We start from the raw sequence: 16095 nt of genomic DNA, 5'->3' as shown, positions 1-16095 counted from the left end.
CGGTCCCCCAGAATAAATGCGTCACCCGTCACCAGCTAAATCCACTGGGTGCCTACTTACTACACACTAGTGGTTGTCAAAGTGGGGTACTGGGACCCCCAGGTGTCGTTGAGGGTCACAGGGGGTCCCCCGCTAATATTTATTAATAGTTAGGAACCAAATGGACCCTATACTTACTGACAGGTCTGTATTGTAACTATGACTGTGTGTGGGACCGAGCAGTCAGAGGTACTTAAGAAAATGAGTGCCCTCCAACCCCACAAGGCCACTGGCCATGACAATATTCCCTCAAAATTTCTCAGAGACTCAGCCATCTCTATAGCTCCAATTATCACCCACATAGTAAACCTCTCCATCAAACAGGGACAGGTCGGCCCAGGCGGTGGCGTAACCGTCTGGGCACCCGACTGGTAATCCAGTCGCAGTGTGCCGCGGGTTCGACTCCCGAGCCCGACACGGCCTTTACTGCATGTCTTCCCCCATCTCTCTCCCGTTTCCTGTCAGCCTACTGTCTGTCCCTTCAAAAAAACAATAAAAGGCGTAAGCCGCAAAAAAAATAGGGACAGGTCCCCCAAGATTTCAAACTGGCCAAAGTAACCCCATTGCACAAGAAAGGGAGTAAATTAGACCCCGGCAACTACCGCCCTATTTCTATTCTAAGCTCCATCTCGAAAGTGATAGTCTATGAACAGGTTGAAAAGTATCTTGCCACAAATAAATTAATGTACGAGTTCCAATCTGGCTTCAGAACATCCCACTCCACTGACACATGCCTTCTCTATTTGAGCGACCACATCAAACATGAGGTGGATGTTGGCAAATACTGCGGCATGGTCATGCTGGACCTCCAAAAGGCTTTTGACACCGTGAACCACTCCATACTGGTTAACAAGCTTAAAGCAATTGGTTTCGATAGCACATCAGTGAGCTGGATGCAATCCTACCTGGAGGGGAGAGAACAGATGGTGGAGGTGAATGGAACACTGTCCCCCGCCCCCCCTCCCAGTGAGCTGTGGCGTTCCACAAGGAAGCATACTAGGGCCTTTACTGTTCCTAATATATGTTAACGACGTGAATTCAGCTTGCGACTGCAACTTGTTCCTGTTCGCAGATGACTCGGCACTGCTAGTCTCGGACAGGAACAAACTGCAGGTTGAAAAGGCCCTCAGCTCTGAACTCGGTAGAATCTGCACCTGGCTCGCTGATAACAAACTATCTTTACACCTGGGAAAAACTGAATCCATTCTCTTTGGCTCTAATAGTAATCTCAGCAAGGCAAATGGCTTCTTGGTTAGAGTGGGTGACAATGTTATCACACGTAAAGATGAAATTACCTACCTAGGTTCCATCCTGGAGGCTAATCTTTCCGGTGATAAAATGGCCACCAACGTAATCAAAAAGGTCAACCAAAGAACAAGATTCCTTTACAAGATCTCCTCACTGGTCAACAAAAACACCTTGAAGACCTTAACAGGAGCCCTTGTACAAGGTTTCTTTGACTATGCATGCACCTCCTGGTACCACAGCACCTCAAAGGCCCTTAAAACTAGGCTCCAGACTTCCCAAAACAAACTGGTCAGGCTCCTACTTGGCCTCGCCCCCCGAACCCACCTCAACCCTGCCCACTTCGACAGGCTGGAATGGCTTAGGGTCGACGACAGAGTACAGCATCTTGCAATGGGTCTGGTCCACAAGATTCGATACACCACCAAGATACCCATGTACCGGTCTAGATACTTCCTTAATGTTAACGAAGTCCACACCCACAACACCAGAGGGAGTGCAACGAACCATGTACAACCCAGATTCGGCACAAACAAGGGACTAAATTCTTTTCGCTCCTATGACACAAAAATGTGGAACGCCCTACCAACAGTAATTAAGACATGCGAATCCCTTGACTCCTTCAAAACCGCTCTCAAAGGGCACCTACGGATGGCTGCAATTCGAAACTGGCCCCCGTAAAATCTGAATCCCCCCCCACCGCCCCACCCTTTTTTTCCCCTCACTGTATATGTTTCTTTTCCCTTTTTACCTCCATTATGATGAATTCCTGTTCTGTTCTTTGTCTATATAGAAGTGTCTATTTGTACGTCTCTAAATGTTTTGATGAATTGAACATGGTGGACCCTCTTGTAAACAAGTGTAATGCTTAATTGGGTCGTCCACTCACAGTTAACAGCCTTTGTATTGAGTTTGTGCATGAAATGTACTGTAATTCTGCAAACTGTTAATACATATTTCAATCAATCAAAAGTCACAGCATAAGGCAACACAGGTTTTCAAACTCAAAGTTTGTTTAATTTCAAAAATGAAATAATTAACTAAGGATTCAACAAAACAGGTTATAGCCAAGGGCCCTTAAGAAGTCAACAAAACATAACTGAAATGAAAATGAAAATAATCTGTAACCAAACAGGAAGTGAACTCAAGTAACAGAAATAATATGACACCTGAGGGAGATTTATAGAGGCCCAATCCCAATCCACTCCCTTGCTGACTCAATGAGCCCTCACTGACTTAGCTGCGCGTTCATGTGAAGTCTGCGAGGGCTTGAGGGATGTCCCATTTGAAATCGGTAAGTCAGTGAGGGCTCAGCCCCGCCCCTTTATGTGCCCTTTGCCAAAGTCAGCATCGATGCTGACTTTAGCTGACTTTGGCAAAGAAATTACCCACAGTTCATAGCGTTACCAGGGGAATGAGGGGGATCATCCGAACGTCAATCATTTAAGTATGCAAATTAGTTATGTACCGCGGTTAGAATGTCAGCAAACACAATAGTGCTTTCTCACTGTTCTCAAAGGGAGACGGAATGGAAGGATAGGCTATATATGTAATAGCAATAATAATAATAATGGAAACATGAGAAATGACTAATGAGCAAAGTAAAAGAATATGGAAATGCAATTTATGATGAATATTATTATATATGAATATTACAACCCCTATCACACAGGAAAGTGTATTTATGAAACTAATAATAAAACGACATAAATAGACATGATAGACATGTCATGCATGTAGGCACTGGCTGTGAATAAGGACAGGTTTTATAAAGTGATGCAAAGTGACATGAATGGCGGACTCATCTTCTAAGTGCTGTTCTATTCCTTTCAACAATTTGAAGCCCTTGCAGCCTCTCACCCTCAAGCACTTATACAGCTGACGTCACTAAAGTCAATGAGGGTTCAGGGCTCAGGGCTTGAGGGAGGCAATTGGGATTGGGCCTTATATGGTGGTGGACCAAACCAATAAATACATACAGGGGCTGACAGAAATTAGAGCCAACTAGAATCACTAAGCAATTCCCAATTCCCCCTCTCAATCAAGTCTGTTGGTATGGTCCTCTGCATCTAAACTGGCTCCACCCCCAGCCCCAGCTTTTGACATTTCAGGAACTAAATAAAGAGCAAAGGCTTTAGTACAAGTGCATTCTGTCACTAAACAAGAATGCAAATGTTTGAGTTGGAGAGTCTTCTCTCAATGTGAGGCTGGGATCACAGCCCTCATTGTGCACAAATTAAACCAAATGGACACTGTTGTACGACAAACATTTTTCTATGGCACTAAAAAGGCAGTCAAATGAATCCTCGTATGCACTCATATCATCAGTTATTACCGTAGTTAATCCTGACATGATGCAATCATGCGTTTTTTATTCCTATACACACACACACACACACACACACACACACACACACACACACACACTAGTGGTTCTCGAAGTAGGGGTCATTGAGGGGGTCCTGGCCCACACATTTCTTAATCCCTATATGATCGGATCAGATTTTGAAATCCTATATTTCGTGATCTAGAATCAGACAATATCCAGACAGATTTTGTCCCGGGAGTTCAGGATAGGATCACCTTGACCAAGATTCAGATTTTTCAAGATTACCAGATCCTCAATATCAGTGATCTAATCCTACAGTACCTATAGAATAGATCCCACCTAGACTAGTGGATCTGAATAGCAAAATAAGTGAGCCGGACACAGTATAGCAAGTTAGAGCCATTTATTAAGGATATATTTTTTGAATTTTGGTGATAAGGCTATGATAGTATGATCACAAACTGAGAGGTTGGCAAGAGCCCTCTGCATAAGTGACACAAATATGAAAATCTTATCAACCATAAAAGTTGTACAAATTATGTATTATTTCAACTTACAACCTTTACCATCTTATATTGAAACAAATTAATTGTAAAGTGTGCTTTGGTAATCCATTGCAAATCCAGCCCTCCAGTGGCATCAAGGTAATTCAGATATATATATATATTTTTTCTTTTGGATCAAACTGATCCCAATCCTACGTTTGTTTTGAACTACCCTGTCACACCCCTGTCTCAGGCGAGGGTAAATATGAACATCAAGGATGGCGAGGCAACGCAGTTGGGCAGAGTTAAACCAGGTTTATTGCATAATAAGTGACAAACCAAATACAGAGACCGAAACATCTGTAATAGAATATAAAAGGTATATTCAAAACCAAGTATTTCATCTTATGTAAATCAAAGCAATCATCATTATATAATATAATCAAGTATTTATAAATCAGGCCTTTTTAATATAAAGCAAATCAAACACCATAAATCAACATATCTAGATCCAAAAATGCATTTCAACCATGGTTATAAAATGATAAATCAAAACATCACCTCCTCAGCGACTGACACCTTCTTGTCCAACACCAGCAGACAGCAGACTGACTGGAATACCAATTCTCTGCAGCTATATACCCCCCATGGCCCCTCCCACTACACAGGACCAATTGATAGGGGTTAACATGATCCACAACATGTCAAATCTGCTTGGGTTTGGCACAAAACACATTTTCATACATTTCAATTAATTTAAGCTTGTATAGATCTTTTCTTTCTCAAGTCTTTAGTTTTCCAAAGTCCTCTTTTTAGAGTCCAGTGTCCCTCATGACAAATACTCATCCCTATCCACAGACGGGAGTTGGTCTGGCCCAGTTAGTGCTCAGCTGGGCTTCCACCTATTCCACAGAACCCATTGAACATGTTGATATAGCTGAACAGAGATATACCGAGAGCTGATGGGGATTTGTTTGTTGTTTAGTTTGTCCATACCCTACCTCAGGGGTTCTCAACGTTTTTGGCCGGGGACCCCCGGAAATGCTTTGGCAATGTCTCGGGACCCCCGCCCCGCCCCCTCCCGACCCCCAATATAAATTGACTGCTACAATAACCTTAAACCATTTTGGGCGGGAACCCCTTTTGATGTTTTAAGCATTGTTATAATTTAGCTATTGAAAAATAGCAGATCTACAAGCTCATAGCGCGCCACCGAGTGGTGCGCTATGAACTTGTAGGTCTGCTATTTTTGAAAAATCGTGAAAATAAAATTTTTAAAAAAATCTTTTTTTTTTTTTTTTTGAAAATCTTTTGGGGACCCCCCAAAATAATTTGGCGACCCCCCCGAGGGGTCGCGACCCACGGGTTGAGAACCCCTGCCCTACCTAACCAGTGCGCGCTACTGACAGGCATGTAATGAGCAAAACATGAACAGTGACAGGGTGGCGTCACACTGTCACAGGGCGGGGTCACACTGTCACATACCCATTTTGAAGATTTGATCCAGATTTCCTGATATCATATCAGAGTCCTGATCTTTGGTTTTGAACTCGCCCCAAAATCCGAATCTGATCCGATCAGATATCGATTTAAAATGTTGAACTCATGGGAAGAACATAACAAACAAAAGTTTACTGTCCGACCTGGTGGAAGACACCATCAGTGCACTTGCTTCCCTACGTAAATGGTGTGAAAAGTATTTCCCCTTCCTTATGACTCCGTTTGCACTTGACCTCATGTTGTTTCATGCTATGCTATGCTTCATGTTGTGTGTTTGCAAACATACACAACATACACAACACGGGACACGAAAGTTCAACCGAGGGACCTGGTGGCAACCTGTCATTCATTTACATTCCTCACCTATCAACTGGAATCACCTCACCTCGGGATTCAGATTTTACGGGGGCCAGTTTCGAATTGCAGCCATCCGTAGGTGCCCTTTGATCATAAAAGAGATTTGACTTGAGGACCTGTATCAGATATCATAGCGGGAACTGGCTGACTGACTGGAACTCAGTCAGGGAACTGGCTTTGCAACTTTACCGTAAACATACAGTATATTCCTGTCCACCTGAATGTGGGACAGTAGGGCAGAGGTCACAGACGAGTTAATCAAACAGCATCTCTTCTGTCTCATTTCACAGTATATTCACCTGAATGTGGGACAGTAGGGCAGAGGTCACAGACGAGTTCATCAAACAGCATCCCGTCTGTCTCATTTCACAACAAACTGACAACATGCCACAATAAGGTCCGCTGTCATCTATATAGGGCTGTCACGACAAGCATTACATTTTAGTTGATGATTAATTGTCATAACAAATAATTAAGCAATTAAGAATTTAATTATGTTTTAGGCATTGAACATTGGAACACACAATACAAATTGCATTTCTGTGTGCCTTTAAGGCTTAGTAAACAAAGATTGCACAGGGCAGATATGACAAATAACTTCAATAAAAAGAAATTACTGACAATGGCCAGTATCAATAATCAAATTAAATAATGTACTGCTGCCAAAACAGGCCATATTACTTAATAATTATACCTTCCCATAATTTCAAAAATAGCCGACAATAACAACATGTTCACATCGTGATGCGTTCTGAGCTTTTATAACCTCGCCTCACCAGGCTTTCCAACTCGGAGGAAAGCCTGGTCTGTGTTACAAAATTGCCGCGTGATCCGGTCGGGAGTGGATGATATCGTTACGTCATGTGTTGTAGTCATTGTTTTGTAGTCATCAGGCCATCAATCTGGAACTTTCTTTCCCTCAAACCGGAAGAATAACAATAAGAGCGTGATTCGTTCTCTCATAGCCTGCGGCTTTTATTGGGAAAAATCGGTTTGAGGGAAAGGAAGTTCCAGATTGATGGTTCAGGCCTGATGACTACAAAAATGGTAAATGGTGCATTTATATAGCGCCTTTATCCAAGGCGCTTTACATAGATTGTGCATTACATTCACCCATTCACACACATTCATACACCGATGGCAGCAGGAAACCATGGAAGGTACCAACTAGCACATCAGGAGCAATTAGGGGTTCAGTGTCTTGCTCAAGGACACTTCGACACTAACTCTCAAAACAATGACTACAACATGACGTAACGATATCATCTGCTCCCGACCGGATCATAAACCCGAAAAGGAATGCTGCCCTGCAGGCTATAGCTTTTAGGTGGGCTATTTTTGCTAGTTTTCAACAGATTAATTCATACAGATGAATGGAAACGATTACGACGATAATGCAAAACAAGTGTGATTATTTAAAATAATTGCAATCATGCAATTATGTAATAACTGTGACAGGCCTAGTCATTTCACAAAGGCACGTCATTGACAGGGAAAAAAAAGCTGTATCCAGAACCTATTTGAATCATTCCATTATTTTAACCGATCTATATGGAGGTAGAGTATGTGCTTGGAAGAGGAGGTCTAAAAGACTCCACTCTTCCATGGAGTCATTTAGACCATGTTGTCAGGTAGGACACCTGCTAGTTGCCAAGTAGCCATGCCTGAAGCTCTTAAAGGGCCACTTCACCCCTTTTGCAACCAGATCTTATGTGAATGATGTTTAGGACACAAGAAACACTTTCCTGGGGTTTTTATGTGTGTAATATGTGTTTTTAGATATTTTGCCGCCATCTTCATGACCAAAATTTTATCATGAAAATGTGCTCACTTCCTTCCTGGACTACATGTCACACCTCCACGCAGCCTCCCCCCTCTCCACAAGGAGGGGCAGTGCAACAAAGCATTATGGTCATTGTAGGAATTCAGCTATCCAGTCAAACACTAGTCAAACACACAGACTTCAATTTTTCTGGCCATAGGGTGCACATTTCAAATTGCGATACTGTTATCTACTACAAATACTATTAACATTGAGTGACCTGCAGTTTCTTCCAGTGGTGAAATGTCCCTTTAAGTCCAACAACTCCCCACGCCAAGCAGGGATTGGCTCTTGGCAATAGAGGGTATGCGCGTGACATCATCATCAAACCAGGAAGTTATGCAGGAACTCCTACCGAGTGGCAAAAAACTACTTTCTGGCCTTGACAGCCCATACATCCACACGGAAAAGTCATATCTGATTGCATTAAACAACATTAAACGATGTTAAACTCACTTTGCCTGTTGCTTTGCCACTCGATTTGCCACTCTATGTGCCATTCACTTTAAGCATTCGCATACTCTCTATAGAGCAGTAGAACTGTTGTTTCTCAGTCGGGAGGCCTTGATTCAAATCCTGCAAAGTGAGGGTTGGGCAACTTTGACGATGGAGAGGGCCACTATAGTTCCACACTCACTCCAGAGGGCCACTATATTTCCACACTCATTCCCAAGGGCCACAGTGCATGTTACTGTCGTAGCAAAAATATTATATTATATTATATTTTTGCTATATTTGAATTGAAAACCTGAATCATTTTTTTGTCTATTTCTTTAATTGGAATCCTGAAAAGTAACCTTTTTTTATTGAATTTCAAATGCATTTATAGTTATAGTTATGTTAACTTTATGAACTGTTAACATAACTACATTGGACACAAAAAGACAATAACATTTTAATACTAGTCATTAAGTACTATAGTCATTTAATACTAGTCATGAAGTAATTAAAGCGGTTTTGGAATCCTAACAGCTGAAATCAATACTATGTCAGTATTCTGATATTAACATGCGGGCCGCATTAAGTGAAGGTGGGGGCCGCATGTGGCCCCCGGGCCGCCCGTTGCCCATCCCTGTTTTACACCATAGTCATTCAACTGTGATCACACATGGCAACATCGCCCTTGTGTGGCGAAAATCAGTCAAGACAACCAAATGTCATTCTACAGGGTGATCTTAACCACTTAAACCTTGTATACTTTGTTGACCGGAGTCCCCACAGGGTCTATGTTTGGTCTTTTTCTATTTACCCGTCTCTACAGAACTTGAGCCACAAGAGACACCACAGAGTGCGCTAAAGCGCCCAAGTTGCCGTGTCGAACGTTGCGAAGTTCGGTAGAGACGGCGCCCCTCCTCAGCCCCGTCCGAGTTGTAACCCAATAGCACAGAATTGTAAATAATGTCAAACCCGATCTCACCCAAACACGGTGAAATAGCACTGATTGGCAATTCCGTACATACAATACTAGTGAAAGCAGTAAAGTAGTATAATATGTACGGATTTGGGGGTTTTCGAGGCGTATATGCACAGAATTGCCAATCCGTGCTATTTCACCGTGTTTGGGTGAGATCGGGCTGTTTTGCCCTATATGTGCCTATCAGGACATGCCCACAATCGGGACGCTTGGTTTTAAGTAATTAAAGCAAGTGGTTTCCATTACCATCAATGAGGCATGTACACGTTCAAAGACAAAACCATACAAATTGAACGTGCGTTAAAACGCTGCAGTGCCAGCCATGACAACATGCAGCCTGGCTCATTGGGTAGCGAACGCAACCCCTTTCTTGACCCAGGAGTCGCTGTTGACCTGGGACAGCATGAAGCGGGCCACGTCTCCCCTGGATATTGAGGTGCCAACAGGCTTCCCACTGGGGTCTGGAACAAAGTAGCCCTCATGGGTCTTGAACTCTTGGTCTGTGGAGCACACACATTTACACAACATCATTTACTTAAGCCTCTCCAATCCAATTGATCCAAAATGCCGCAGCCCGCCTGGTTTTTAACCAGCCACTGTTTTATAGTTGTAAATCTGTGATGTGACAATAAAGATGACCCTGACTCTGATTCTCTCACGAAATTATGACGTAACATGTACGTGCAGGTCAATATAGCAAAAGTGAAATACTGTACCACTAGTCATATAACTTTTAATGTAACTAGTTACTCTTGAATGAATTTAGAATATATATTTATTGAGCATAATTGAGCATAGATATATGAAGCATAGTTTGGCGTCTGTCTCTTAGCCTGATTATCAGACTGGAGCCTCATCAAGAGATGCAGTAGCCTGGCTAATAAGCCAGACTTCTGGCTTATTAGCCAGGCTAGAGATGCAGTCCACTCAGAGAGTGGGCTGGGTCTATGGGCTGGATCCAGGCTGTCTGTCTCTATTCATTCCCTGTAGCATGAACATTTTAGTTAAGTTAAAAGCCAAATAGAATTACAGAGAATGAATTAAGACCCCCAGGGGGATCTAGAGTAGAAACAGAGCCTACAGGTGGATGTTGGGGAGGCGGTGGGATTTGCAAAACGTCATGGGCAACAGGTTAGCAGCAAGCGAGGCAGGGAGGCTGCAGCGACGCACGTCAGCACAGCAGGAGATAAGCCAGGAATGAGCAGGGAGGCAGAGAAGTTTAATTAGCCGCTCTGACCAGGCAAAGAGTGCATGTGACTATAAGTAGGCTCTCTCGTGTTGTCTGCCTGAACTAGCTACGCAGGCTGCGCATCATTACTTTTGAAAGAACTAATAAGTAACTACAGTAGTAACGTATTCCTCTTCCTGAGTAACTTGCCCAACACTGGCAAACTCAACATGACCATTTTATCAGTCAAATGGAGTTCCTCAGTTGTTATGTTCCTCTGATGCATGAGAAACACATGCAAGATCACAGTGTAATTCAGAGTGTCCATTTAACTCTGGGAGTGTAAAAATTGACAATTTGTACACTCTGGGTTAGAAGAACACTCCTTATTTTACGTTGTGGTAAGCTAAAGACTGTTTGAACCCCTCAAGGAAAGGTTGGTCTTCAGAACACCAATTAATTCACTGAAAATTTGCAAAGAAAGTGAAAAAAGGCATGTATTGTGGATGACCTTTTAAGTCAATGAAATACTAGCAGACCCTAATACCCCCCAAATGGGGGTCCTGGGGCCCATGAAACTGGGGGTCCTGGGGCCCATGAAACTGGGTTTCATGGGAAACTGGGTCTGTGAATTAGGGGAGCAACCGTTTGTCTATTTAATCGATTATTTAATGTGTTCCATTCTTTCTCCTAAAAGCTACAAGTGTTATGTTTTACCTGTGGCAGGCAGGTTATTGAGACTCGGCGGTCTGACCACGGTCAGTGTTATGTTTTACCTGTGGCAGGCAGGTTATTGAGACTCGGCGGTCTGACCACGGTCCAGTTGATGTCCTGGGTGCCGTCCAGGAACTGCTCCATCTCATGCATGTTAGTGAGGATGCTGCGGATAATTGGCAGCAGGACGAACCGGGCCAGGCAGGAAGCCTGAGATGCAGAGTTTGCTGAATGGGAAATGTTAGGAAAAGCGTTACCATGATGCAACTTTTCACTGGTATGGCCTCTAGGAGACTCATGCTTGCATGGGGGCTGTCACGATCATGACATTTTACTTGACGATTCACTGTCGTATAGATTATATAATTGTGATGAACGATTTTTGTGTTTTTGGTATTGAACATTGGAACATACTAAATAAAAATGACATATTTGTTAGGCTTTTAGGCTTTTAAGCAAAAATTGCACAAGGCAGATATATGACAAATAACTTAAATATATAAAGGAGTGACTGGCAATGAACGGTACAATAATCACAATAAATCATTTGCTATGGCGAAAATAGGTCAAATAATATTACACTTAAAAAAATGTGAATAGTGGAAATGGCAGATCTAGAAGCTCACAACCTGTTGCATCGCAATGTGTTGTGAGCTTGTAGCTCTGCTATTTCTGGTATTTTTGTCTCCACCAGGCCGAAGGCATGGGGAGAGAGTATGTTTTGCACTCCGTCCGTCCGTCCGTGTGTGTGTCCGTCCGTGTGTGTGTCCGTCCGTCCGACATATGTAAAACACATTTTCTGATATTAATATTAAATTTCACGCAAATCGGTACACATGCTCTTCATAGTCATGTGATCAAGACGGGTTTGTTTGATTTCTCATAATCCACCCTCATTGGCTACGATTGGCTTCTGAACTTTTCAGGAGTAGCCCGCTTAGTACCCGTTTTGTACAACGCCACAACTACTCAACGCAGCGTCCGAGTGTGGCGAAACTGTGCATGCATATTCCCACTAGGCTTTGGAAGAAATGCCACTTGACAGTTTTCAAATCAGCCTCATGGTGGCGCTACAACAGGCCAAGCCGCGTCACACACAAACGTTTATATTGCTCCTAAAGATTTTGCCAAACATCACACATACACTCCTATCCTCCTGGTGGAGACCTGTGCCCAGAAGGGCACTTTTTCTAGTTTTAATTGCTTGAAAATGTATGAACATTTTTCAACAGATGAATTCATGCAAATGGATCGAAAATGATTAATCTGACAATGCAAAAACATAATTGCGATCAGGCGACTCACGCTCGGTGTACCAGGAAGCCATAACGATGATCCTGTTGACCTTGACCTCTCGCATGGCGCTGACCAGTGCGCTGATGTACTGGGTGTAGCCCGTCACCCCGGCAAAGAAGGACGGGGGGAAGCCCAGGCAGGACATGATGACGTCATACCCTTTGATGTGCGCTTTCAAACTGTCCGCCGAGAAAATATCCGCTTCCACCACCTGCAGAACGGAAACGAGGGTGCAATGTTAATGACCAAGGTTCACGGTTCACCTAATAAATCTGTGCATGGAAAGGCTCAGTGCCACTGTGCCCGTGCAATGTGCATTGTAAAATAGCTCGAACCAGTGCTGATTATTTTGTTAGGACCCGCTACAGTGGTGTTCGATACGAACTTAACCGGGATGTGGAAACCTGCTTAGCCATTAGCCAGTTATTCTGTCTCATCTAGAAGACTCGTACCCAAGGTAATACAAGCCATTCAAGGTATATGGGTTGTAAAGCCAGATACCTTGATTCGTATATGTTGACCTGTTGGAGATACCGCGTGCGTTGCCTGGAATCAGGTTTAGAAGCCATGGGAGCCGCCTTTTATGCTGTGCAAGTCTAGTGTTACGATGATGTCACCACTGTGTATATCCATCTTTGGAGTTTCTACAGTAATCTGATGTCAGCGCTGGATATCGCTGTTGTCTCCATATGGGACTATGGGTTATCCCATATATGGAACTCTAAGTGAAAGCCTTCGCAACATGCATGATATTCTAATTGGTGAACATGTTCAGTGCATACTGTAGCAAAGACGCTGAGGCTGCATTCAGGCTAGTGCCGATTCACAGGGAACTGGTTATCTCCGCCTGGTCGAAAGGCCGGGTGGCCGAGATTATGTTTTCAGCTGTGTGCATACATGTGTCTGTGTCATAGTGAGTCAGTCTGTGGGCAGCTTATCTCACTGGACTGTTCGGTGTGACACTTTGCATGCACACTCCCTTTGTAGGCCAAGGAAGGACCTCCACCCCTTTAATTGGCCTCAAGGTTTCGCAATAGCGTATGCATAAAGTGAACAGCAAATGATATGATATGATATATGATATATTACTTTATTGTCAGTTCGCACTGAAATTCGTTTTGCGACCCAGCGGCCTTGTATGCAATACATATACACATTTTGAAAAATACAGTTACATACATAGAGAACATAAGGGCAGAAAGCAATGTCCACAGCTCAGTCTAGTTCTGGCCAAAATCCTGATTAAGCCTCAGAGTTGATTGATGGACAAAAGACCTCTTCAGTCTGACCTTATTGTATGCTGGAACACCATATCTCCTTCCTGAAGGCAGCAACCTATACTCTCCATACAAGACATGGCTAGTATTAGAGCTGATATTCCTTGCTAACCTTAGGATGCTGTTATCATACGTGGATGTATAGAGCCTCTGAAGTGGTTGCGGTAAATCGAGTGGTAAAGTGAGCGACAAATGGAGTTTTACGTTGTTTAGCGTCGTTTAATGCAATCAGATAGACTTTTCTGTTTGGGCTGTCAATGCCAAAAAGTAGTGTTATGCCACTCAGTAGGTGTTCCCGCATAACTTCCAGGTATGATGATAATGTCACATGCATATACCCTCTATAAACAGGCCATGTTTGAGCCTGTAACTCTTGAACAATCAAAATGTCTGTTTTACATTTCTTTAGCCATGGCTTCTTTAACCGTGCACATGAACCTGGTTTTATATACCTGCTGCTTTTTCAGATTCTGGACATGTTTTCCAGTTTCCACTTGTAGCCTACAAGAGCATTTCTGCTATGTTTTAGTCATGCACCTAGTGTATATTGGACTTTGTGTATTTGATTAGACTGTGGAGCCTATTTCCTGTTAGTTGTTCTGTGCCCTGTGTTCCTTTCTTCTTCATACTCTTTCCCTATTCTAACTCTAATGTTGAGAGCTGCGGCACAAAAAAAGTATTTTCCCACTCTTTTACACAATCGTGTGATGACGATGTGACACTAATGCTGATTCTGATTCAGATTTAAAAGGCAATAATGAGTTTTTTTCTTCCATTGTACATGGAGCAGAAGTTGTGCTGATAGAGAAGGCGAGTTTAACTGGTGAAACAAAAACATTACGATTGATTGACGCTTCCCTGCGTCATTGGAACGCTGAAGAAAAGTCGAGGCCAGCTCAACGTTGATTTGTGGTGTCATGCCCGTCATGCAGTGACAAGTTCCGGGCGAACTTTTGTAGCTGCTTCATGTCGCTATAGCTGCCTTAATTCAACCCATTAAAGGACCACTTCACCACTTTTCAACCTATCTTCATATAATAGGTCCTCACTAATAATCATGATAAAATGGCACTATTTTTTCCTACTCAGTCTGTGTCTCATAGGAGGGCTGTGGGCAGTTTACAAAAATGTTTAGATTTTCGTTATCGTGAGAGCGATGCATGGCTTCCATTTTCGCATTGCAACTTTTCAGGACTAGAAAGCCTGCAGTTTTTATTAGCTTGTATTCCCCATCGATGATGTCACTGGAAGACGGTTTCTGAACTGCCCACAGCCCTCCCATGAGACACAGACCGAGTAGAAAAGATTTGCGAAATTTTTTCAAGATTATTAATGAGGACCTATTATATGAAGATAGGTTGAAAAGTGGTGAAGTGGTCCTTTAAGACCTGAGGTTTTTCTGAAAAACTTCTGTTATACATATAGCTACTACTGTACTTTGTATTCATTGCTCGCTTTTATCCTTTTCCCATGTTGTTTGTCGTTATGTTTTTTGTTGTTGTTGTTGTTTTTTGTTGTTGATCTTATGTGATATGGACTCCTGTCTGAAATAAAGATACACTAGCTAAAATCTAAAATGACACAGATGCGTGGGCTCTTTTTTATTTACTCTTATGAATATGTACAAAAAAAGTTAAATTATTTGGTATTCTTGTATAGCAGCAATAGTAAAATAGTAAAACAATAGCAAAGAAATAATAAAGGACAGTGCAGCTGTGAACAGAAGCACTTTCAAGTTTCAACCCACCTGTCAGATGAGATAACCAGGAAGATTTACATTTAGACAAAATCATTCCTATATCACTTACGACTACGAGTAATGACTTAAACAATGTTGGTAGGCTATTTGTTACATCTCATTATACTGGTACACAAATTCTAAGATCTGCATACTTCACCATGATCTATAAACCACGATGGACCTAGCAGAGAACCAATGTAATAACCAGTAACAATAACCGCACAGTATGAAAAGATTTTTTTATGTTAATCATGTGCGTCTTCTGCTTCTGCAATGACAGAGGACCCGAAGAAAAGTACAAGACGCAGCAACATAAATAAAGAACCTTGAACCTTGATGGTACCTTGAGTTTGTCATGGCGCGTGGTGAGTTTCCCTGGGTTCCTCACTATGGCAGTGACCTCATGTCCCTGCTGCAGAGCCTGCTCCACCAGATGCTGTCCAGTCAGTCCTGTGGCTCCAAGCACAGCGATCTTCATCTTCACACTCTGGGACAAATAAAACGCAGTGAGGGCTGCAGCAGCGCAAGTTAATCAGTACAGTCAGTGAGCAGAGCAATGTGGGTCTGTGTGCAGCCAAGCCAAGCAAAAGGCGCTGGCACCGCGCCCACCCGGTTTCGCAACTCAAAGCAGGAACGCTTAATTTTATTACGGTACAATAAAAAAGGCTGCTCAGAGCTATACTTACTGCCTGGTGATCTACATAGACT

At 42.8% G+C, this 16095-nt stretch overlaps 1 protein-coding gene across 1 annotated transcript; it reads right to left on the bottom strand.

Annotated features, from left to right (window-relative positions):
* Positions 1-9533: 9533 nt before the first annotated feature.
* Positions 9534-15865, bottom strand: LOC306933754 (uncharacterized protein YwnB-like; the record flags this gene model as incomplete). Its single annotated transcript, XM_079516061.1, has 4 exons — positions 9534-9691; positions 11136-11300; positions 12379-12580; positions 15731-15865. 4 exons carry the CDS (start codon positions 15863-15865, stop codon positions 9534-9536), a joined length of 660 nt encoding a protein of 219 aa, XP_079372187.1.
* Between the last annotated feature and the right edge of the window lie 230 nt (positions 15866-16095).

This window comes from Electrona antarctica (assembly GCF_951216825.1).
Source record: "Electrona antarctica genome assembly, chromosome: 12".
In the NCBI taxonomy this organism is placed as follows: domain Eukaryota; kingdom Metazoa; phylum Chordata; class Actinopteri; order Myctophiformes; family Myctophidae; genus Electrona; species Electrona antarctica.
Note: the sequence above shows the minus strand (reverse complement) of the source record. Positions and strands in the feature narration are given on the sequence as shown.